Below are 25,136 nucleotides of genomic sequence, written 5' to 3'. Positions count from 1 at the left end.
CCCTCTTCTGGACTCCATGTGAACTGCATGCATTTGTACACACACACACACACTAAACCTTTTAAAAATTTTATTGAAAGAGCTTCTATTTATTTAAGTGGCAGAATTTACTATATAAAAACATTATCATCTGTCCACGTCCTTATGTCTTATTAGGCCTACCCTACTCTGCTAATAATAAAGGATGTTTATGTTTTCCTCTACTTTTTCCACATTTGGAGATGTCATAAATCTGTAATTTATTTTTACATGTATGCAGTGAACAAGAGTTTTGGCTGTATTGTTGACTGAAAATGTAATCGGTACAGCATGGTACAGTGTGTAGTAGATGCTCACTAATGTCTCTCTAACCCTCCCGCCCCGAGCCCAAAGTGCGGGGTCATTCCCATTCCAAACCCACGCTTCGTATACTTTTCCAAAGTCTACACAATTATAACTAAGTGATTTTTAACAAGTACCTCTAAGATTCTTTTTCTACTGCAAATGGATTTTTTTTTCAAAATTAAGTTCTTGCAGCTGTTCTTCCGATCTATGACCTACACATGTAATGTGTGGCATGATAAACATGGTGATGCTATGGACTCTTGTGCATGAATTTACACAGCCACCTCACTGATTTCTTATGTTCATCTTGATAACTATGTGCAACATCGTTAATTCCCATTAATTGATTCTATTAATAACTACTATATTCTATAATAGTTTAGTTTTTTTTCCTTTTTTTCTCTATGTTACACATGCACGTGCATGTGTGTGTGTGTGTGTGTGTGTGTGTGTGTGTGTGATGCCTGCCAGCTGCCCTAGTTTCCTCTCTATTGTTGTAACACAACACCCTGACACACGCAGCTTAAGGGGAAAGGGGTGAGTGTAGCTCAGGTAACAGCCCGCCATGATGGGAGGCATCCAGGTGGCAGGAACGTGAAATAGCTAGTCATACCCACAGACAAGAGCAGAGAAGGAATGCGTGCAAGCTTGTACTCGGCTCTATAGCTCCACTCTTCTACAGTTCAGGATCCCCTGCCTTGGGAAGGATGCTTCCCAGAGTGAGCTGGGTCTTCCCACATCAATTAACTATCAAGACAGCCCCCATAGAAACGCCCTCAGATGCCCCACAGACACTCCCACAGGCACTCCCTCAGGCACGCCCTCATACCCGCCCAACCGAGACAGTCCCTCATTGAGGGTCTCTTCCCAGGGGATTCTCGACTCTTGTCAAGCTGACAAAATGAACCATCGCACCAGGCAAGCACACCACTATTGAGATTCATCCCCAGCCCCACTCTCTTGTTTTTCTGCACTAACTAGTACCTTCCCACGGTATCAGATAAAAAATCAACACCTCTCTTCAACCCCTAAATTATATTACCATCTTGAAGCATTTCCTTCATTATAATAAGTACCCTTTAATCTTCTATTATTGTTGTCTATTGTTTTGATGCTACAGAGACACCACAATGAGGCAATGTCCGTGCCTTTACAGCACTCTGTGCTCAGCAGCCTTGCGTGTGGGTTTACCAATTTCTTCCATATGCTCCTCTCCTTCAGTTTGAACCCTGTGGAAGTATCTGTTAGTTGTTCTTTCTTTTTAAAGCACTTTAATTGATTTTAAGTGTGTGTGTTTATATGTGTCCATGAGGGCACTGACACCCTGGCGCTGGAGTTACAAGTGGCTGGGAGCCACACCTGACATGGGTGCTGGGGACCAAACTATGATGCACTTCTAACCCTGAGCCATCTCTTTAGTTTGAGCGTCTCAGTCTCCAACTGTCGTGAACCAGTAGGTACGGCTGATTCACAGTTCCTCCCTATGTGTGTAGGCCTGAGGCCAAATTTCCGGTCCCGGTAAAGGTACAAAACCCCTACCCCCGGATACCAGGGTTACAGGACCCGATGTCTCTCTCAGTTTCTATGACATTCGCTCGCTGGTCTTCTTCCCATTCTGGTTCGGGCTCCCTTCTGACTCCAGGACCGAAGGATTTCCCTTTCTTTGTTTTAAGCTCAGTTTTATATTGTTATATTTCATTCTGTGTTTGTCATAGGAAGTGGGGGAGGGTCAACACTAATCTTTCCAGTTACTATTACTGGAAGTGCGCAGAGTCTATTTATAACGCATTTCCCTCTCGCTGTGTTTATGACTCCTTTAAAATAAATACCATATATTCTGATAGAGAAAACAGACATGACAGACAGCTGGAGACGTCTTCTGTTTCAGCAAAAGTTATAAAGTTTCTAACCTTTCTCTTGATGGGTACTTAGAGAACAGTCCCCAGGCAATCACTTAAGCGAATGCAACTGTAGCTGAGAAATGGAATTTTCCAGTTTCTATTTTCCCCAATCGTCCTACATGTCTCCCTGCTCCTTGGAGGTGATGCCTGAGGGGCACCCACTTCTGTGTGCTTGACACCCTCCATACTGAGAAGACCAGAGCAGAAGATCCGTCTCTAGCCATAACTAGGGCCCAGTGACTTTCGCAGATAAACATTTGGCTGGGGCCTGAACTGCTTCTAAACCAAGGAACCCGCAGCTGCCAACAGAAGAATGAGATCCATCTCATCTGCATTTCTGCGTGACTCAAGAATCCCTGGGCAGTTGAAAGCATATTGGGTTGATCAGCCCAAGGCCTTCGCTGTCAAGGTACTGGATTGGAAGACTTCCACACACTGCTGACGGGAGTGGAAATCTCTTCTTGTGACACTATAGTCTAGTTCAGCCTTTGGGAGAGGGACTCATCTAAACATGCTCCCCGCCACCACCCCAAAAGTGGATGACCACATTCAAGGCACTGGGGATACGGCAGCCTTCACGGGGAGAGCAGTGAGTAAAGGAGTTGTTCAGCTAGTGTGTTGGAAATGCTTCTCAACAGTCACAAATGAGCCAGTGGATACAGCAGTGGCAGGCCTGTGTGTGTGTGTGTGTGTGTGTGTGTGTGTGTGTGTGTGTGTAAATATACCGTGCAAAGGCTAATACAAGGTTTGTTTGTTGAGCAGTTAATCTCAATAAAATATATTTCACATACAACCACAAATATTCTTTGTGTGTGTTTTGGGTTTGTGTGTGTTACATGAAGGCAAGAAGTCAATGTTGGGCACCGCTGTCAACCACTCTCCGTCTAGTTTTTGAACGTGGAGTCTCTCATTGAACCCGGAGCACACTGATCTGGATAGACTGGCTGGCCACTGAGATCCTGGAATAATCCTATCTCTGCCTCCCAACACAGGTACATGCTGGGCTGGAGATCTGAACTCAAGGGCCTTCCTACTTGCATTGCACACAACCCTAACCCTTCACTACAAATATTCTGACCCAGAGAAACGCTTAACAGAAAAGCAGTGGCTGGATGGGGATACAGAATGGGGAGAGGACTGGACAAGCCCCAAACCATTATGTCATTGGCAGTAAGGAAACAGAAAAAAATACAGTTTGTAAAGCAGAAAGCATATCCTGGGTTAGTGTTGGTTTATAATGTACCCAAAAGGGGAATAATGACCACAGGAAGGGGCGGGGTCCCCTTAGGGAAATGGAAGCCACCTTAGCCACCATTAGTTCTCTGGGAACTCCCGGGTAGTCATCGGACAGAATGTGGAAAACCTATTAAGCAAGACCCACAGCCACAGGGGCTGCCGGGTCCCCAACTATGTCAAGTCACAGTCATTTCCTCTTCCTGGTTAACGCTGACCTGGGTATGGATCCGATTTCATCTTACATCATCCAAGGTAGCTTCAAGAGAAGCTTCACATTTTCCTGATGATTCTGGTTTTGAAGCAAGAATATATGGGTGGCTGTCAGGGGAGCGCCAGGCGGGAGGGACTCACCTGTTGAGATACACCCGCTTCTCAGTGAACTGCCCGTTGCCGTGGTGAGGGTCCTCGAAGGGTTCATTCTGCACGACCTCCACGCCTTCGCCCCGGTCACTCTGCTCGTGGCTGTGCTTGCTGATCATATACAGCTGCCCGATTTTGTACTGCAGAGCAAATGGAGAAGGGAGAGACAGAGAGGTCAAACCCAGCTGGCCTCTGACGAATCCCCACACTGGCCTCCACCGACAGGATGCCCAGCAGCTAATCACATCCACCTTCTGCTGAGAAAAGCCAGCAGCCGCTTGGGTCTAAGGTGACTGTCCTTGGAGCTTGGCAGAGAATTGGCGGCGAGCATAAGGCACGTTCCTGGGAAGAATGTAAGTGGCCATACCAAGTGCCCCCTGGGGCTCAGGCCCATGCTGAGCGCAGAAGCTGGGAACCAGAATCTGCCCTGCTGTCCATTCTGGCCCTACAGGGTTAAAGGCAGTCGGTGTTCTATTTGGCTTGACCAAAGGCAGCCTAGGGTGTGTTATTTCTGTCCTGGCTTTCTAGCTAATTGGCAGCATTGCTGGGCACAGGGATTAACCGTCACCTGCATCTGCTCCCGCCTAGAATAGCAATTCTCACAGGTGGCTAGACAGGATCGTGAGAAAGGTTGGTTTTGTCACACCCAGGCCAACTTGGTCTCGTTTTGTTTGTGAGACAGACCTTATGAAGCACAAGCTGGCCTTGAACTCACCATGTAGCCAGGGATGGCATTACACTTCTGCTCCTTCTGCCACTGAGAACTCCCGGGTCCTGGGGTTATAGGTGAGTACCACCAACCCCATTTTATTCAATGCTGGGGACTGGACCTAGGGCTTCACTCTTGCTAGTCAAGAACAATTGTTTCTGAGACAGAGTCTCTGTCAAGCCCTCACTGGTCTGGAACTCTTGATAATCCTGTCTCAGGCATTCACATGAGCCACTAACACTAAGGCCCCCGGATGCTTACAAAGCTCCAAATCTCCACGTCCCACAACTCAGAACCAGAGTTCTATTTCACCCAAATGTACTAACAATGTGGGGGGCTTCCGGAGTTCAAAGGCCACGTGTCAACCTTACACTGGGGTCATGGAGCAATCCAGGACTGAAAGGCTTTCTTTACTATCTTTACCCCCTAGCTGTCCAACTCTATTTCCTGCCTCTCTCCAAGTATGAGGCTGTAAGATGGCCCAGTTCAGTAGAACACAGCACTTGCCACCAAGCCTGATGACCTGAGTTTGGTCCCTAAAACCCACTTGGTAGAAGGAGAGAACTGGTTCATGAAGTTGTTCACTGGCCCCTACGCATGCGCGACGGCAGTTGCACCCCACACACGACTAAAATTTAATACATTTAACAAAAAAGAAGCAACAATAACAATTCAAACAGAAACAAAACAAACAAACCAAAAGCCAACCCCAAACCAGCAGGTGTTTCTTCCCTGGTGGCCTTCCAAGGTGGCAAAATGAATTTGGTGTCACGCTCTGTATGTGTGGGAGGGGAGGGAGGCATAATTTTTGCACAAGGGCATTTCTGCTTGGGTCAGGACTCTGCTGTGGTCTTCTTTACACACTCAGTGTGAGTCAGCGCACAAAGTCACCACCTCCAAGACCTGAATCTTGGGCAAGCTAATGAGGATGCCCAGTTGTTCCTAAAAGGATCCTGGCTAGCAAGGATACATAGTCCCCGTCTGTGTGCAAGAGACTTTAGAGGCAACTGAAATATTCAAGTCAGCACCAGACCTCAGAGGTCTCCTGTCGCAAGCTACCCACCCCACTACATGCTGAGGCAGGGAGTGTGAAGATGCTCCGCACAGGCTCCACTCTGCAGCCAGCTCAAGGGACCAGGCCCAGTAACCATGACAACGAACCAGGCTATTGGCTGGATCTTCTCCAAGGGCTATGCTTCCTATCTGGCCGAGGTCCTGTCCAGAACGAGCCCGTGTTTAAAATGCTTTTAATGTGTGTTTGTGAACTTGTAGGGAGGGAAGGCATAAGATAAGAGCAGGGAGAGGACAGGAAACAGGGAGCTCGGTCCATTTTTAAAACAAATCAGAGAATCAGAGGCTTGACCTGGCTTCCCCTGTGTCCAGTACAGCTTCTACTTCTTGTTCCGGAAAAACTAACAAGGATGTCCCGCAAGGACAAAGCGATACCCGTGAGAGCAACTGCCCACCCTACATGAGCTGAGGCCAGTGCTCTGCCACTCAGCGGGTGCGGGGGGGGGGGGTGTGTCAACGGCAACCGCTCATGCGTGGTGTTTAAAAACCCGATGGTCACAGACAGCGGAATATTACTCAGCCACCAAAAGGAATAACGTGTTGATACTGAAGCCACTTAATGTGTGTTCTGGGTTGAAGTGTTTCCTCCTCTTGGAGTTCAAATCTTGAAATCTCTTGGTGGGATCATATTTTAAAAGATGCCTTCGGGATAGGCTTTAATCCAGCGTAACTGGCGTCCTTATACAAAAGAGAAATTAGGGCAGAGGCAAGCAGGGGTACGGAAAGACTGTGTGAGGAGCAGGTGGTCTTGAGAAGCCACAGATGGGGCCCAGGGCAGGCGCGCCCGGACCAGACCTTCAGAAAAAGAACTCTTCGCTCACGTTCCAATTGTGTTTCTGATGTCGGGCTCAGAAGGAAATAAATCGCTGTGGTTTAACTACCCAGTATGGGTCACTTTGTCAGGCAGGCCTAAGGAAGCAGCACAGGGGCTGGGGACAGCTCAGTCAGTACAGAGCTTGCCACACAAGCATAAGGCACTGAGCGTAGACACCCCCCTCCCCCCACCCCCACAACACCCAAAAAGCCGAGTATGGGGGCAGGCATCTAGACTCTCCACAGTGGGGAGGTAGAGGCAGGAGGGTCCCTGGAGCCTGCTGGCCAGCAAGCGAAGGTGCTTGCTACACAAACCTGACTTCCTGGGACCAGCGTAAGCGGGGAAGGAAGACTGACCGACAGCACAAAGTTGTCTTTTCACCTCCACACGCAGGCCACGGCCCATGTGCATGGACACACAATAACAACAATACTAAATAATCTGGAGAGATTGAGGGAGGTACTTGATGTTGACTTCTGTCTATCTTCACACACAGACAGACAGACAGACAGACAGACACACACACACACACACACATACACACAGACACCCCTATTACGATAGGTCCAAAGTAATGTAACGTTCTGGGTAGGGGGGATAGATGCACCTTGGGAAAATACTAGATGCTTCTGGACCGCTCGCTCTAAAGGGATTATTAGGGAGGTGAGAATGGAACTCCCATGTGCCCAGCACACCCCAGGCCCTGGCCTGATCTGCAGTGCTGGGGGTGGGGTGGTGCTCACAAGCCCCTCACCCGACCCCGGGATCGAAAGGTAGTTAATGATTGCTAGGGGAAGAAAGAGGTGTGTCCTTGTGTCTTATAGCCACTAGTCCATGTTACTGGAAGTAAATCGCCCCTAACTTATGCTCCTATAAGCAGCCCAAATGAAACTAGGGTTATCAAAAACTGGGGAGTAGAGGGGTGGCACACAGGCATGAAGGTAGAATGGGGAGGGGGCTGAGGGAAGGGGATCAGCAGCAAAAGGAGAGGAGACAAGAAGGTCATGGGAGATCATTATGATTAAAATGCATTGCACACATGCATGACAACGCCATGTTATAGAAAATCGATATACACTTATAAAATATGTTTAAAAGGTTAATTTCATGTCTTGTGGATTTTACCTCAAGTTTTAAAAGAAGTTCCGGGTCTGAAGTCACCCGCACTCAAAGTCCTGTCAAGGTCTTTCTCTCTAGAAAGCTTGGAGAAGAGCGACATCAACCAGCAACACTGTCTCTGGGAGCTTTAAAATGTAGGGTGCCGAGGTCGATGCGGGACATAGAAAAGCCATTAGCCAGACGCGAGTCAGCCTGGCTGGGCACAGCTTGAGTGTTTTCTGCTCTGGGGAGATGGATCCAGGCAAGGCAGGGGCTGCTGATTCACAGTGGCCAGCGGGGACCCAGCTGCTTGGCCTCATTGATCATTCCCGCGGCTCCTTATGGGCCAGCCCAGGGCAGACACCAGCCTTAGCTCACCATGACTGTGTCAGTCTGGGGGCTGGGGGGTAACCTGCAGGTGCTGGGGGTGGCGGGACAAGGGCTCCACGTCTGTCCCTCCCTTCCTTCCTTCCCAGGGAAACCAGAACTGGTCTGCTGGCATGGCCATCAGAGAGAACCATGTAGAAAAAGTCTGTAACGGTTTTTATTATAATATCCCACTTTTGACTCTCAGACACGAGCAGCAAACGGTGTCGCCGCTATGGGGAGGGGACAGATAGTTCTTGAGCTATGTAAGAAAGTCACATCCAGGGTCTGGAGAGATGGCTCAGCAGTTAAGAGCACTGGCTGTTCTTCCAGAGGACCCAGGGTCACTTCCCAGCATCCACATCCAGTGGTTCACAACCACTTATAACTCCAGATGCAAGGGATCGGACACACTCTCTGAGCTGCATGGGCACCTGCACAGCTGTGCAGACAAACTCACATATACACATAAGCAAAAGAAAAGCCAAGTCTGGGGTCACCCCAGACCTTTGACATTTTGATTACGGGGCAAGGGTTACGAAGTTTACTTATGGGGGTACACTAAAGGCCAAACCACTATGGTACAGCGTGGTGAGGGCACTCACCAGGACTCTGGGGGACTAAATAGTACCAGGCTATAGGAGTTCATCCTTGGGAGGCCTACCCTTTTTTCCACACTCACGCAAAGTTCCCTATGTAAGTCGGTGAAGACACATGCCCGGATCACCACTTTCAGACAAATTTGAATGTTGCATGAAGGAACTAAAACCGAAGATGCACAGGAAGGCTCTGATGGTATCAAGGCCCAAGAACTGGCATTGCGTAGCTTTATGGACCACCAACCAGCCCTGATTGGCATCTTCTACTCACTTCTAATACTCACAATGAGCCAACCGGGTGGTATCAGCAGATGAGGAAACAAGAATTTGTAGAAGCCAAAGAAGGTCAGTGCTTTCATGATTCATGTGTGTATACACGCATGTGGAGGCCAGGTCAGCCTCAGGTGTCTGCCCTTGGGTACTGTTCACCTCAAGTTTTGAGACAGGGTCTTTCCCTGGTCTAGAGTTTGCGTTTGCCACGTAGACTAGGCTTGCTGGCCTCTGAGCCACAGAGATCTGCTCTTTCCGTTCCCACGCCCAGCACTGAGATTACAAGGGTATGTCAATGAATTTGGCTTTTGTGCCCTGGTTCTGGGGATCAAACTTGGACCCACCACTGCACTTTACTGTCTGAGCCTTCTCCCCAGCCTCTGCCTTTAATAGGTTGATAGCTTAAAAAAAAAAAAAAAAAAAAAGAACAACAACAAAAAAAAACCAAACACAACTAGGCCTCAATATGCTTTAAAGTGAAAGGCGGGTTTGTGTGTATGTGTGTGTGTGTGACAGGAAACCAGGGCTCTGTAACAAAAGTCTAACTGACAGATCAAAGTTCCCTTACCTGTATGCATAAGGCACAGTGGTTCAATTAGATTCCACATCTCTGGAGAATCTATTGTTCCTGTTCTAGAGTTTGGGTAATCATCATTACAAGTAATCAGGACTAGAGGCTGCTGCCGGCTGGGTCTCTGAGTGAGCTATCATCTCAAGAGTGACCCCCAACAATTATCTCCACAGTCGGGAACATCATGAGGGTCCGAATCTTCCCTATTTTGCATGTCGCCGTGCAGTGGTGCTACAGAGGTGGGGCCAAGGCAGAGCTGCGGAAGGGGCTGAGAGAAACCAAGGTGTCGCTGGTTCACACGTCCTAACTGTAGGACTGGGTGCCCCGTGCTACTTTCTGTGGTTCAACAACCTCAAGTCTTAATTAGAGAGAGAGGGAGAGAGAGAGGGAGAGAGAGAGAGAGAGAGAGAGAGAGAGAGAGAGAGAGATCCAACCAGGCTGTAACCCAAGTACATGGGCATCTGAATGAGCTAGACAGTTTAATATCAACCTGATACAAGCTAAAGTCTTATGAGAGGAGAAAAATACTTTCATAATATCAGCGGTAGGCATTTTCTTAATTAGTGATTGACAGGGAGGGCCCAGCCCATAGTGGGTGGTACCATGCCTGGGCTGGTGGTGCTGGGTCTATGAGAAGGCCTGCTGAGCAAGTCAGTAAGCAGCGCTCCTCCATGGCCTCTGCATCAGCTCCTGCCTTCAGGCTCTTGCCAGGCTTGAATTCCTGACTTCCTTTGATGGTGAACAATGATATAGAAGTGTAAGCCAAATAACCCTTTCCTCCTCAGCTTGCATTTGGTCATGGTGTTTTACTGCAGCAAAAACAAAAACAAAAACAAAACTAAGACACTAAGACATGAAGATATTAACCAGTTCAAGGCAGCCGTGGCTACAAAGAGTCTGCCCTTAAAAGAGGGGGTGAGGTTAGAAATAGGTCGATGGGTAAAGTGCTTGCCAACCAAACCTGAGGACCTGATGTCAGATCCCCATTAAGTCAAAGGGTAATGGGCACCCGTTACCCCAGAGCTCCTACAGGGAAGATGACAGAGATTCCCGAATCTCAAGGGTCAGTTAACATGGTGTGTAAAGGTGCAAATAATAAGAAAGTCTGTCTCAAATAAGGAAAGAAGTGAGAACTAATACTCAGGGCTCTATTCGGACCTCCATATGTGCAGGATGGTACACACAAATGAGCACACATGCATCACACATCACACACACACACACACACACACACACACACACACACACACACACACAAAGATATTTAAAAACAAATATAATAAAATTTAAAAAGAGTCTCCAAGCTAAAAATTCCAAGTGTGGTCAGGAATTATTGATGGAATGTCAATGATAAGTCAGCCGGTGGTGGCCCGTGTTGGGTGGAGCTCTGTGAGTTCGAGGTTAGCGTGGTCTACTGCAGTGATATTTCATTGTATTTTAATAAATAAAGCTTGCCTTGAAGTTCAGAGAGTAAAAAAGCCCCACTAGTCAGCCTTACAGACCAGGCAGTGGTGACACACACCTTTAATCCCAGGAGCCGCATTAGTTTGCCATAGAAACCCAGCACTAGAGAGGAATATAAGACAGGAGGAGGCAGCTCTCAGTCTCATTCTGAGATTCCTGGAGGCAGGACCGCCATTTCAGACTGAGGTGGAGGTAAGAGCTAGTCGCTGGCTATTTTGCTTTTCTGACCCCATATAAGTCTCTGGGTTTTTATTAACCCTGTTACAATCTACAGAGTGTGTTCCAGGAAAGCCAGGGTTACACAAAGAAACCCTGTCTCGAAAAACAAACAAACAAACAAACCAAATAGAATCCTCAATTGTATCTTTGCCTAAAGACATCCAAGTTCTAGGTGAAGAGAATTCCAAGCCACCTGCTAAGCTTCAGAAGCCCACACAGACCACCTTTTAAGCCTTTCACTCCAAAGAAGAAAGATGATATTATTAACCACGACCTGACTCCTTTCTCCGTCTCCACTAGCCCAATCCCATTTCAAACATCGCAGCAGGTCAAGCGGGAAACAGGAAGCATGACCACCTCCAGGTCGCCTTATTCACTGATGTCAAGATCTGGATCATGTGAGCCCCATGTGAGCTATTAGAACTTAAACCTGCTTTAGCCTTTACTGTCAAAATGATGGATGCCACATAACATAAACAGAGAAGTTGCTGTCCACCCAAATGAACATGAAATCATGTAGTCTTCTGTTCATGAAGTATGCCTGAGTCCTGCTGTAGCTGCTCTCTCTCTCTCTCTCTCTCTCTCTCTCTCTCTCTCTCTCTCTCTCTCTAGCACCCTCCACCACATATATGGCTATGTGAATAGAGGAAAAAGCACATGTTAATATAATTAAATATATGTATTGTTCATATAACTCTTACTGCTTTTTATGAACCCTTTCTTCCATCCTCCTCCTTTCTCAGCCCATGAACCATAAACATGATGGAGCAATGGTTTTGTGGGACCCACTAGAGCTCTGGAAAGATTCAGTCCTGATAACCTCCCAGGATTCAGTCCCATTGCTAGCCTTGTGCCAAGTGGTGCACACAATGACATTTCACACAGGAAGGAGGTGTAATGAGTGTGGATGGATGTTCACAACCAAGTCCCCAAAGTCAGGGACTATGGCTATCATCTGTGACCCCACAGCACAGCCAGACACCAGATGGAATTCCCTGCTGTATCACTGGGAAATTATGTGCTTGCATCTCCTTTCAAATAAAGTTTTATTGAAACACAAACATATTACCTCATCCTGTGACCTCTTTTATGCTATAATGACATGTGGTGGGGTGGTTTTAGGAGACTTACATTTATAGTTCCCAATGTTGGGAGCATTTGCTCACTATCCTCTTACACAAAAAGTTGGGTGAACCTGTTCTATTTCCCAAGTTCAGCCTGGTATAGCCTCAGCTCTCTACCTAATAACTATCTACCTGATATGGAATCTATTGTGTGTGTGTACTGAATATTTGAAACACCATGGGTGTATATGCTTATTTTTCCTTCTATTTTCTTTCTTATTTGGTCTTCTGTGTGCATGTGCACAGTTATTGTTATTCTTGTTTGAAACAGAATCTTACTATGTAGTTCTGGGTGATCTCGAACTCACGACGTAGACCAGGCATGCTACAAACTTACAGAGACCTGCCTTCTCCTCTGCCTCCTGTGTGTTGGGATTAAGTTGTGCACCACCATGCCCGGCCTCTGTTTTGTTTTGATTTAGACAGGATCTCATGTAGCCCAGACAGGTCTAGGAAGAACTATATAGCTAAAGTTACCTTTGAGTTCCCGGTCCTCCTGTTACCGCCTTCCAAGGGCTGGGAATATAGGTATGGACTACCGTGGCTAGGGCGAACCTAGCTTTTTTTTTTTTTTAGGCAGAAAGTTTATGAGTTCTAGATGAGATCCCTCCTTCAAGAACTCAGCATGTGACTGAGATTGCCATTAAATCACTGGTAAGGAACACAGGATTGCCTGTTAAGACCCACAACATCAAAGGGAAACCAAGAAGCTTTGATTGTTGGGAGTGGTAGACTCTAATTTATACCAATTAAGATTTTGAGGGAGCCCATTTTACCTTCCCAAACCTTGGAGGTAGGATGGGGTGGGGTGGGGTGGGGTGGGATGGGGTGGCTGGCCAGGCATCAGGGGTCTGGCTGAAGTGTGCGTTTCCAAGCCTGAGGAAGCACAGGTCATCAAGGAAGCGATTGGAGAAGCCCTCCCTTCTTCAGGACCAGCCATCCCCTGGGCCACCAGGGAGGTGATAATTGTTTCCCCTGTGGAAAGCGCCTGGTTGTCAACAAGAAAACAGGGAGCGAGTGTCCTCATTCTGCCTTTGACTTAGCTCTGTAACCCGAACAGGATGCTTGTATCTCAGCCTCATTTTGCAAAATGGGAGTAATAAAACCCCTTGCGGGGCACAGTAAGAATCAAATGAGGAAACAAAAAACCACAAGTTCAAATACTTCATAAATCACAGGCCTGGCTACAAACGGCTACAGCTACAACGCAAGTAGCTACTACAGCTGCTTGGTCCCGCTGGGGACCAGGATGAGCCAGTCTGCTTCATTACATTCGTGCTCTGAGAAGCATGAGAAAACGGGGCCCCTGCCATGGACCAGAAACCAAACCAAACAAAATACAACGCCAACCTACCCCAGGCGTGGTGCACATGCCCGTTATCCTAACCCCTTCCAAGACGGCGAAGCCTGAGTTTGCCCGGCACACAATAATGTGGGCATGCCACTGGACTGACAATGAAAATGGTTCAAAGGTTGCAATCCAGGTTGTATGTATTTTTTTTATATCACATCGTGTGTGTGTGTGTGTGCCATGGTGGCTGTGTGGAGAGCAGAGGGTAATTTATGGGAGTTGGCTCTCTCTTTTACCATGTGGGTCCTGGGAAAACAGACTCAAGTCACCAGGCTTGGCAGCAACTGTTCTTACACACTGAGCCACCTCACTAGACTGGTTCATATACTTTTTAATCACAATTTTTATCACTTTTTGGAAAAGGCCTGAGAACATGTCTTTTATAGTCAGTATAGTTTGTACTAAAATGTGACCATCTGGCCATGATGCAATTTTCATTATAGTTAAGAGATTTATTTTTTAAAAAGGTTTATCTATTTTTATTTTATGAGCATTGCTGTTTTGCCCGCATGTATGTCTGTATGAGGGTGTTGTAGACCCTGGAACTGGAATTACAGACGGTCGTGAGCTGCTATGGGGTTGCTGGGAACTGAACCCAGGTCCTCTGGAAAAGAAGCCAGTGCTCCTAACTGCTGAAACATCTCTTCAGCCCCAATTTATTTTATTTTTATTCATTCATTTGCGTGTGCAGGCATACAAGTGAGTGTGTGCATGTGAGTGCATGTGCAAGCATGTGTATGAGGATCCATAGAGACCAGAAGAAGGCATCAGATCCTCTGGAGCTGGAGCTAGATAAATCCAGGCCAATGGTTAATAAAGCAGGTGTGAGCTGCCCAGTGTAGGTACTGGGAAACAAACTCCGGTCTTCAGGAAGAGTAACAAGTGTTCTTAATTCCTGAACCATCTCTGCAGCCTTGAGTTTAAATAAGTAAGTAAGTAAGTAAGCAAATAAATAAATAAATAAACAAAAAACAAACAAACAAACAAATAAATAAATAAATAAATGTGGATGAGCATTTGGGCTGGGAGTGTGGCTCAGTTGGTAAAGAACTTGCCCAGCAGGCATGAGGACCTGGTTTGATTCCCAGCACAAGATACAACTGGATGTGGTGGTGTGGATCTATAACTCCAGTGTGGGGAAGGTAGAGACAGAAGAAGCAGGAGGTTCAAGGTCATCCTTGGCTACAGAGTGAAATTGAGGCAAACCTGTACCACATGCAGTCCTGTCTCAAAAACCACAGATCCATCTTCAAGAGGCAAGGGTCTCCACATTTTCCTCTCTTCACATCTTTGGTTAGAGAACTTAGGGGAAGGCATTGAGACACCAAGAAACAGGAGAAATAGACGCTGTCTTACCACAGAGTTGCCCTGGCTCCTGATTCGCCAGAGGAACCCTGTGTCCACTGGGTCTTGAGAGCTCACAGGTGTCCTCTAGAGGAGTCACATGGCAGACACATGCTGGTCTCTTCAACCTACCAGGTGCAGAAGCACAGTCCTGATGGCCTCTGACCTTGACATCCCACCCAGCAGCCCCCTCTTCAGCTGCATCTCAGTCTGGGGTTCTTTCCAAGAACAAGCTTCACCCCAAGCCCAGCCTCAACTCTCTCTCTCTTCAGGGAAAGTGCTTTAAACCTGGTGTGTTCTGCCCAGCAGGAGGACCGCTAACCCTTTTGTCTTCCAGGCTTTGAGATTCTAAGCTTAGATTTTTCCCATGCAGACAGGGAAGTTTAGAAGAGCAGGAGGGGTTTGTGACGTTCTTGGGTGTTCCTTCAGATGTCACTCTGCCAGGTCAATAAACCACAAAAACCAATATCCGATCCCACAAAGAAAAACCCAACCCCAGGCTCAGATTTCGGGCTATCAGTGCACGATCCCATTTATCTTTCCTCCTGGGCTTTTATGAGCAGCCCTTGGAGGTGTCTTGTTTACAGAGCAACTGTATCATGGCGCTAGCATGCAGGGGTGAAAAGGACTGGTGGAGAGACTTTAAAAGGGGCTGGGTTATTGACATCTAACTTAAAAACAAGCAACAACAACAACAAAAACAAAAACAACCTCGGTGACAAACTCATAAACAACCCTGCACAGGGATGCTGGACCCCGTCCATGACAGAGGACAGAGAAGAGTAAAAAGGAAGAATTCAGGGTTGGCTTTGCGCTGTTGAAGCCTGGTGGTATCCCTGCCGTCACTGCAAGGATGCTATTGGGAGACTAAGCCCTATTCCAGCCAGCACAGGAATTCTGATGCACTTGACAGCGAAGGAAAACAAAAGAAGAAGAAGAAGAAGAAGAAGAAGAAGAAGAAGAAGAAGAAGAAGAAGAAGAAGAAGAAGAAGAAGAAGAAGAAGCATGAGTTCTGATGCACTTTACATGGAAGGATTAAAAAAAAAAAGCATGTGTTTAAAATAAAAAGAGGCTGGAGAGATGGCTCAGTGGTTAAGAACACTGGCTGCTCTTCCAGAGGAACCAGGTTCAACTCCTAATGCCCACATACAGGTGAAACACATCTACACATATGAAATTTGAAAATTTTAAAAACTTTTAAAAGTGCATCATATTCCGTGCAGCCCAAGGCTGACGCACTTTAGCAGGGGGTACAATCCCAAGGATTCCTTTGACTCCCAGGTCAGACAGGGAAGTGACGTCATGCACACTCAGCATTTTACAGCACAGCTGAAACACTAGGTGTGTCGACCCTTGCATTTACCATGAGAAGCTGGAAGGCCAGCCGTTAGTGGGAGCCCGGAAGAGCCATTAGAGAGCAAAGGCAGAATCTTTTTAGAAGGCAAAGTAAAACCACAAGGGAAGTCGCTCTGGAAGAATGTGTGGTTTCTCCGTACACGGATGTAGGACACTGAGTGGGTATTGAGTCCTGAACATCCTATATCATGTTTGAGGTGTGTGCATGTGTGGTGTACGTGTGCATGTGTGGTGTAGTGTGCACTGAAGCTTGACATTAGGTGAAGTCCTCAATTGCTCTCTAACTTGCTGTTGGAGGCAGAGTCTCATTGATCCCGGAGCTTACTGATGAAGCGGGACTGGCTTGCGAGCCTTGGGAGTCTCCTGCCTCTGCTCCCCGGCACTGCGGTTACAGCCCACACTGCTATGCCGTACCTGGGTCTGGGAACCTGAGCTCAGCTCAGGTCTTCATGCTTACACAACGCATACTTCACAAAGAGTCATCTCCCCAGTCCCTGGATCATTTAAAAAAAAAAACAAAACCAAGCAAAACCAAGCAAAACCAAGTGCCCCACATGTTAGACCACCCCACAGACAATGAGGGCGGAGCTGTGGACAGCAACCTCCATGTTGGTCGAAGACGAGAGTTTTCTGAGGGATTCTGCCTGCGAGACAGCATGAGGCCACCAGCTGGAGGCTCTTGACACATCATCAGAACTCTCTAGCGGTTTGCAGCCAATGTGAAGCAGCTCACAAGGCCCGGAAATTAAGAGGTCTGCTGACAGGCTTGACCTTTAGCAAGCAAATGAGGTGCTTGCGTTGACTACGGAAGGAAACTGCACACCAATCCTAAGACTAGAAAGAGACTCTATGAGAAGGGAGCTTTTGAAGGACCTGTGTCATCTGCCTGCGACTGTTTTGTCTATGTTTTAGGACCTTGGCCTGCTATCAACTTGTTCCCAAGAGATTTGTCTGATACCAGGGTGACAGGGTCTTTCTAGAACAAAAGAAGCCTGCTTGTGAAGCTATTGACCTCGGTTGAGGATTTACGCAATCCTCTCTTTCAGTGACCAAGAGAGCCAACAGGAGCTGTAGCGTGGCTGGAAGCAGATGCGTATTGGCAGGGGTGTCAGCAGTTAGCTCTGTGTCTAGGAGACCTCGGGAGGTCAGGAGGGGAAACTGAATGCAAAGAGAACGTTCGCTTAGTGCAGCTGAACAATGGCGGCTCTTAACGTGAAAGAATGAGTCAAGCTTCTCCATGCCTATAAAATCAAGATTTCAAGCGTATGCGCAGGCCACGGAATCACTTGGTGGAGCATGTTTAAGTCACTTCACAGTGACTGTGGAAGAGGGGGCACAAGCTCTATGTGAAGAGCTAAGCTTGGAAGGTTCCAGTGGCTTCCCTCCCAAGGCATGAGGGTGTTTGTAGCCAGAAAGTGTACACAGCTGGCTGTAGGGAACCCTTTTGGTTGTTAATACTGATTTTCAGCCTGACAGGATCTAGAGTGGCCTAGGAAGTAGCCCTCTCTGGACAGCACTGTGAGGGAATGTCTAGACTGCAATAACTGAGGTGAGGAAAGCAAGCACCATTCTGTGAGCTGGTGTTGCAGATGCCACAAAAAGGAGAAATGAACCAAGTAGTGACATTCCTCTCTTGGCTTCCTGCCAGTGAATGCAAGGTGATGAGCTACCTTCCGTTCCTGCTGCCACGCCTCCCAACATGATGAACTCTTGTCACCCAGAACTTTGAACCCGAACAAACTTTTCCTGTAAGTGGCTTGGAGAGGTATTTCCAATAAAGATAACTACTATGAATTCATTCACCATCACCATCATCATCAAGATCATCATCAATATCATCACGATGCATCATCATTATCACCATCACTACTACCATCATTATCACAATCATCATCAATATCATCACCATCATCAGCAACATCACCATCATCATCATCACTACCATCATCACCATCATCACCATCATCACCACCATCATCATCACTACCATCATCACCATCATCACCATCATCAGCAACATCACCATCACCATCATCACCACCATCATCACCATCATCACCATCATCACCACCATCATCATCACTACCATCATCACCATCATCATCACTACCATCATCACCATCATCACCATCATCATCACTACCATCATCACCATCATCACCACCATCATCACCACCATCATCACTATCATCATCACCATCATCATCACTACCATCATCACCATCATCACCATCATCACCACCATCATCACCACCATCATCACCATCATCAACAACATCATCAACATCATCATCATCACTACCATCATCACCATCATCAACAACATCATCACCACCATCATTATCATCACCACCACCAACACTATTATTGGAGAAAATGGTCTGGTTATAGAGAGCAGGCTAGACTCCAGCTTGAAATCCTCCTGCCTCCTGGGATCACAGGTCTATGCTACCACTTGCCTAGCCATTTTCAATAAGCAATTTCACATCACTAACTTACTTAGAATGTTACAGAGCTATCCCCACCACCCACCTCCAGAACTGTTCTATTATCCTGAACAGAACCCTTGTACCTGGCATAGAGCACCCTACTTCCCCCACTCCTGGCCACCCCTTGTCTATTTCCCATCCCTATGAATTTGTTCACACCAGATGCCCCACAGAAATGGAAGCAAGCAACACCTGTGCCTCTTTATTATTATTTTGCTTTCAGTGTATGGTACGGCTGCTTTCAAATGCTGTAACATTTCATCGTGATCATCCCCACAGCAGTATGTCAGGATGTCCTTCCTTCCTCGGGCTGAGTAATACTCTCCCTCCCACACGGAGGGGCCATACTGGTTGGCCATTTTTCTGCAGGGAGACAAGCCGGGCTACCTCCGGGCTATCATCAACAAGACTGCCATGGTCCTTGATGAGTCTCTGCCTTCTTGTGCTTCCAATATAGACTCAAAGGCAGAGAGCAGGAGCCTACAGCAACCCTTGGTTTAACTTTAAATTCTCCATTTCCTTGTATTTATTTTGTGTAGGCGTTAATGTGACAAGGTGTACTTTCACATGCATGAGTCATGGCATGTGTGTGGAGGTCAGAGGACAACCCATGGGAGTTGGTTCTCTCCTTCCACTGAGGGGAAGCTTGGTGGAAGGTGCCTTTAGCTAGCTGAGTCACCACACAGGCCACTTATGCTTCTTAAAATAATTATTCCTATATATTAATTTTATAAAGGCTTCATTAGGACACTCTCACACACATAGGAAATGCACTTGGGTAACACCCTGCTCTGCTCTCCCATATCTCTAACTGCCTCCCTCCCGCTGCTCTCTCCCACGTCAGATGTCTCTCTTCTAGCACTGTGGTCTCTGAAATCAAGATTCTGCGTATGAGAGAAAACATGAGTTATTTGTCTTTCTGAACCTGGCTTATTCTGTGTAACACACTGATCCTCAACTTCATCCCTGCAAATGCCGTACGTTCATTATTGCTCAGAGCCAAGTAAGAGCCTACTGTGTAGACACCACCTCTTCTATCCATTCATCTGTTGATGGGCTTTTAGGCTAGTTCCTGGACTTGGACCAGTTCAGAACAGTGCAGCAACAGGCAAGGTGCGCTGAACTGGAATCCTTCTGAAATATTCTCGGGAGTGGGATACGTGGGTCGCGAAGTCCCACCGTCAGTTTTCTGAGGAACCTCCATATCGATTTCCACAAGAGCTGAACCTGCTTCCATTCTCAGCAGCAGTGAACAAGGGTTCCTTTCCCTACATCCTACCCAGCATTTGCTCTCAAAGATTTTCTTGAGAACAGTTGTTCTGTGTGATGCATTTCAAAATCTCATCACCACCACCACCAGCAGCATCAATATCATCACCATCAACAACATACGATTATCTTACACACACACACACACACACACAATTTTGTCGAGTGATAGTGGTGCAACACCCTTAATCCCAGCACTTGGAGGCAGAGTCTTCTGTGAGTTCCAGGATAACCACAGCCACACAGAGAAACAGTGTCTTTAAACACACACACACACACACACACACACACACACACACACACACCATACATATATAGTTCCATGTGTGCACATGTGCAGGCATGCATACAGGTACACAGGCATGCAGATCATTTATATGTTTTCTTTTGAGCAACGTCACCCTAGGCTTAACTTTTTGAGGACCTCCATAAACTTCTTCCATTGGGCCTTTCTTTTATTCCCCCATTGGCCAAGCAGAAGGGCCCAGGTTCCCCACATCCTCATCAGCCCTCATTTTCCCTTCTGTGAACCACAACCATCGTGAAGAAGCCATGGGATGCTTTAGGTCAGCTCTGGGTTATTCTTACATAACCTCTTGCTGAAAGCCCCAAATGAGGCAGTACTTGGGAGTCAAACCCCTCTCCCAGGAAGCGCAAATGGCCCTGGAAGAGGTTTCTACCCATCTATTGCTATAAGCAGTAGGCTCACACTCAGGAGCCTTTCTTCCCCCAGGTGTCCCCTGCAATGCTCTGGAGATGAACATAGGCAAACTCCGGGCAGTCGGTGGCTTTGATGCTGAAAAAGGCCGAACACAATTGCAGCTAAGTCGGTCTCTGTAAGGGCAACTCAAGGAGGCAGCTAGGAATTATCACCATGGGAGCCTGGGGTGGTGGAGGTGGGCGTGACCTGAAAAGGTACTGCTATTTCTGCTTCAGAAGCTGTCAGCATTCTCCCAATGGCCCAGCCAGGGTTGTAGTAAATTATAGAATCATAGCATAGACAGCAGCAGAGTCTTCCAGAATTTATGAATTGTGTGTATATAACAGACTCAAAGAGTTGGGGTGGCAAAGCCATTCTTTTTCATGGAAATCTCCTCCTTTCCCTCATTTTCCATTATTCCTCATGCATTTTCCTCTCCCTCCTCCTCCTCTTCTTCCTCCTCCTCCTCCTCTTCTTCCTCCTCCTCCTCCTCCTCTTCCTCCTCCTGTTCATCATCCTCACCATGCACTCGCTGTTACAGATGCTGCTCAGAACACAATTAAATGCTTTTCAGTTTGCCCATGAAGCACCCATATCGATCGATCAGCTTCCCTCCCTTCTCTCCGCCCTCCTCGTTCTCCCTGTCTTTTCCCTTCTTTTCTTCCACTACCTCCTCCTCTCTCTTTGGCAGCGCTGGGAATGCACCCAGGGCCTCTCGGATGGTAGGCAAAGGGCTCTACTGCCGAGTCCCAAGAACATCACTGATCCTCGGCCCTCTCCGTGGTTTTCCTACTGGTTGTCACGATTCTATCTCAGGCAGCCCATGCCTTTGAGAAATCCGCCTCGGAACTGACTTTAGATCCCGCACTAGCTGTTACAGATGTTGCTCAGATGTTTGGAGAACACAAGTCAAGGCTTTTTTTAGTTTACCCCTGAGGTGTGCAGCCGGCACCCATATCTAATCCCATCACGTTTTCATCACCCAAATGAAAACCCATTCCCACGAACTGTCGTTCCCTGTTCTTTCCGTCCCAGGCCCTGGTAACAACTAATCTGCTTTCTGCTGCTGTGAAAATGCTTGTCCTGGGCATTTCTTACAACGGACAATAAGTATGCTTTCGTGTCTGGTTTCCGTTACTTGATATCTTTTTAAGCTTCTCCTGTACTATGGCAAAAATCAGTACCTCCTTTTCATTACTGGTTATCATTCCCTCGAATGGGCGTTCCACATTTTGTTTATCCATCACTTGCTGATGGACACTGGACGGGCTTGTGTCTTCTGTTATGAATCACACTGCTAAGAGCAACGTTTCTCAACGTGTGGGTCTCAAGCCCTATGGGGGTCGAATGACACTTTCGCAGGAGTCACCAAAGACTACTGGAAACTAAATGTATTTATCGTATGGTTCATAAAAGCAGCAAAATTACTACTTTTATAAAGGAACAATGAAAATCATTTTATGGTTTTGGGTCAGCACAACGTATTAAAGGGTCGCAGCGTCAGGAAGGTTGGGAAACACTGTGCTATGCGCATTTGTGCATGAACATCTGTAGGGACACGTTTCCAGGGCTCTCTTTGGGACAGAATTACTGTGTCATGAGCCACCTGTTTAGCCTGTTAAGAAACTGACAGACTTCCCACTGGAGCTACATCATTCTCCCTTACCCCTTTAAGGGTGCTCACTCAATCTGGAAAGTTTTACATCACCTATAGAAACAAGAATGTCAGCTAGGGTGACGGCCGGTCAAATGCTGGCTGTGCAACCATACGGACCTGAATTTGGATCCCCATCACCTACCTAAAAAACAAGCTGTGTCTGTCTGTGGCTGTAATCTCAAAGCCAGGAGGCCGGAGGAGAGAAGCCCAGGGCCTCTAGCCAGCTGGTGAGCTTTGGATTTGGTGAAAAGCCCCGTCTTAAAAACCAAGAGTGTGAACAGTAGAGCAAGGCACTCAATGTTGGCCTGTGGCTGTCACACCTGTACACACATGCACACACACAAACAGGAATGCCAAACAAGTGGCTTCCAGAGTCCAGGGTAAACCAGTGGCCTCGGGCCCTCTCATCACTGCCTTACACTTGGGCAAACAAGGCTTACTGAACAAACACACGCAGACACTTTGCAGTCACGGGGCATCTTCACATTACGCAGATCTGAACTTTACGCTTGGGGCAATTAATGCAATTGCTGAAACCACAGAAGCAAACCGTGCAGACCTGGGATCCGCAGGGGTGGGAATGGAGCAGCAAGGTCCCTTACCAGCCCCTCCCCTCCACCTATAGCACAGCCTTGAGGGAGGGGCATCTAGCACTGACCATGAAGTAGGAGCGCCCAGGGATGCATGAAAGTTGGTAGACAGTCTGCCTGTCTTCCGAGAAGCCCTGGTTTCACGGTGCATTCCCGTCATCCCAGCAGAGGTCTTAGTCTCCACAACACAGCAAGTGTGAGGTCAGCTTGGGCTGCAAGATCCCCACCACCACCACCATCATCACGGATATAAAAAAACAAACAAACAAACAAACAAACAAACAAACAAACAAAAAAACCAAGGAAAAGGAATGAGGAGGAGACAGCCAGCAATCCAAGTCAGTCCTGGAAATGCACTCACTCGACAGTGGAACTTCCTGCCAAGGCAGGAAAAAAATCTTTATAAAACCTGCTATATGGTGTGTGGGCTTCTCTCTGCCCAGCGTTGGAGCTGTAGGATTGAGTTCAAACTAGCCGAGTACACAGAGCAACTCTACTGTGGTAGTGTCTGACCTCTGTTGGTCTATGAAGAAACTGATGCTCAGAGAGGTTAGGTAACTTGTCCGTGGTCACCAGCCTACTTAGATGCTCAGAGAGGTTAGGTAACTTGTCCGTGGTCACCAGCCTACTTAGATGATAGGCTGTCTGGCTCCAGGATTCCCTTTGTCGTTCCTTTCCTTAGCCCCGTGCTTGGGATCCGGAGAGAAGGCTATTTTCTAAGTCAGGGCAGAAGGACCATGGGAAGGGAAGTGACTTTTCCCACACCTGCCTGTTGCTGATGGTTTTCAACATTGCTAGGAAGAATTTTTTTAATGAGGTGAGAGAGAGGACACAGCTAAGGCGAACGAGAAAGAGGTCGTGGAGGGGGTAAGGAAAGCCACCACCGATGTCCAAAATTAGAAGCTAAGAGCCCGAGGTCCCCTACCTGCTCCTCCCACGCAAAACCAACACAACTATTAAATAAAGGCCCGCCTACCCATGGACGTCCTTGAGGTTTGAAGTACAAATTAAAATTAATCAGTCCACTCCATTTGGGCTCAGCAAATGTGTGGGTGGCAGGGATTCCTGCAGCTGACAGCTGACGTGACAGCAATTTCACGAAAAGGAACAAAGGAGCATCCTTGACGTCGGGGTTGAAAGTATCTGAAGGTGACTCTCGGCTTCGAACCACCAGCCTGAAACATTAGACAAGAGCCAGATGCAGATACACTCCTGGGAGAAAAGGCCCTTCCCTGCAAACTGACAGCGGGGGGGGGGAGGGGTGATGTCACACAGACTGATCTACCTCCTGAGCGGAACCCAGCCCACAAGTCAGTGAGAACTGTGATTCCCCATGGGACCACAGAACCAAAGCCTGCAAGAAGTGGAGCTCTTGAGATAGTTCAGCGGGCAGAGGTCCTAGCCGCCAAGACAGACAACCTGAGTTCAATTCCCAGAACCCACATGGTGGAAAGAGAGAATAGACTCCTGCAGGTTATCCTGACTGTGACTGTGTGCCAGGACACGTACACACACACACACACACACACACACACACACACACAAATGCAACTCTGCCTTTGAAGAAATGCAGAAAGAATCTAAGCCCAAGGGTGCAAACCTGTGACAGACTTAAGGCCGTCATCTTCCCAACTCCAGCCCTGGGGGCGGTGGAGAGGAAGACAAGGCCATGGTCTGTGGTGGTCCCCCCCCCCCGATTTTCTTCTGTTCCATGACCCTCCTCCCACTCCGGAGGGAGCTGTTTCCAGATCCCCTTGACAGCCCCAGGAGGAGCAAGGCCTTTCTTGCCTTCTCCTCCTGGGCAGATGGGATTTGCATACTGACATATTGTGAATCCAGTCACCCAGGTAACGGGGCTCCAGTTAGCAACAGCAGAATGAAGGTCAGCCCAGTTCCTTCTAAAATTAGAAGTTAGGCAGTTCTGCTTTTTAACTGTGCAAGGTAGGATGCCCGGCTAGATGTGCAGATGCGGTTCTTAGAACGAGCTGTCAGGCGGGAGACTGAGAGCTGGCGACTTACAGCAAGTCGGGGACGTTACAGGGAACAGACCGTGGGTTCCGACGTGTGGAAGCTGTGGCCATGGGCTTCCCTGTTTCTCTTACCCCACCATGGCTCCTGACATGAGAGAGAGCTTGGATTCTGGTCTCCCTCAACTCGTCCAGCCACACAGGCTGCTTGGTCCACACCAAGCAGTTTAAGGCACAACTCGTTTGCCATGGTCCCGTTTCATACAGTTTCCTGTCACCCTGAGCAG

At 47.6% G+C, this 25,136-nt stretch overlaps 1 protein-coding gene across 1 annotated transcript in view; it reads right to left on the bottom strand.

Moving 5' to 3' along the window:
- The window catches only part of Pitpnc1 (phosphatidylinositol transfer protein cytoplasmic 1), a 270,776-nt gene that overhangs the window by 128,567 nt on the left and 117,073 nt on the right, over positions 1-25,136 (bottom strand). Inside the window, exon 2 of the mRNA XM_085695972.2 lies at positions 3,813-3,961. Within this exon, the coding sequence (XP_085552098.1) occupies positions 3,813-3,961 (149 nt within the window). The remainder of the gene's footprint in view (positions 1-3,812; positions 3,962-25,136) is intronic.

The sequence above is a fragment of the Myodes glareolus genome, chromosome 9, assembly GCF_982192425.1.
Source record: "Myodes glareolus chromosome 9, mMyoGla1.1, whole genome shotgun sequence".
NCBI classification, from domain to species: domain Eukaryota; kingdom Metazoa; phylum Chordata; class Mammalia; order Rodentia; family Cricetidae; genus Myodes; species Myodes glareolus.
This window is presented reverse-complemented; position numbering and strand designations above follow the sequence as displayed.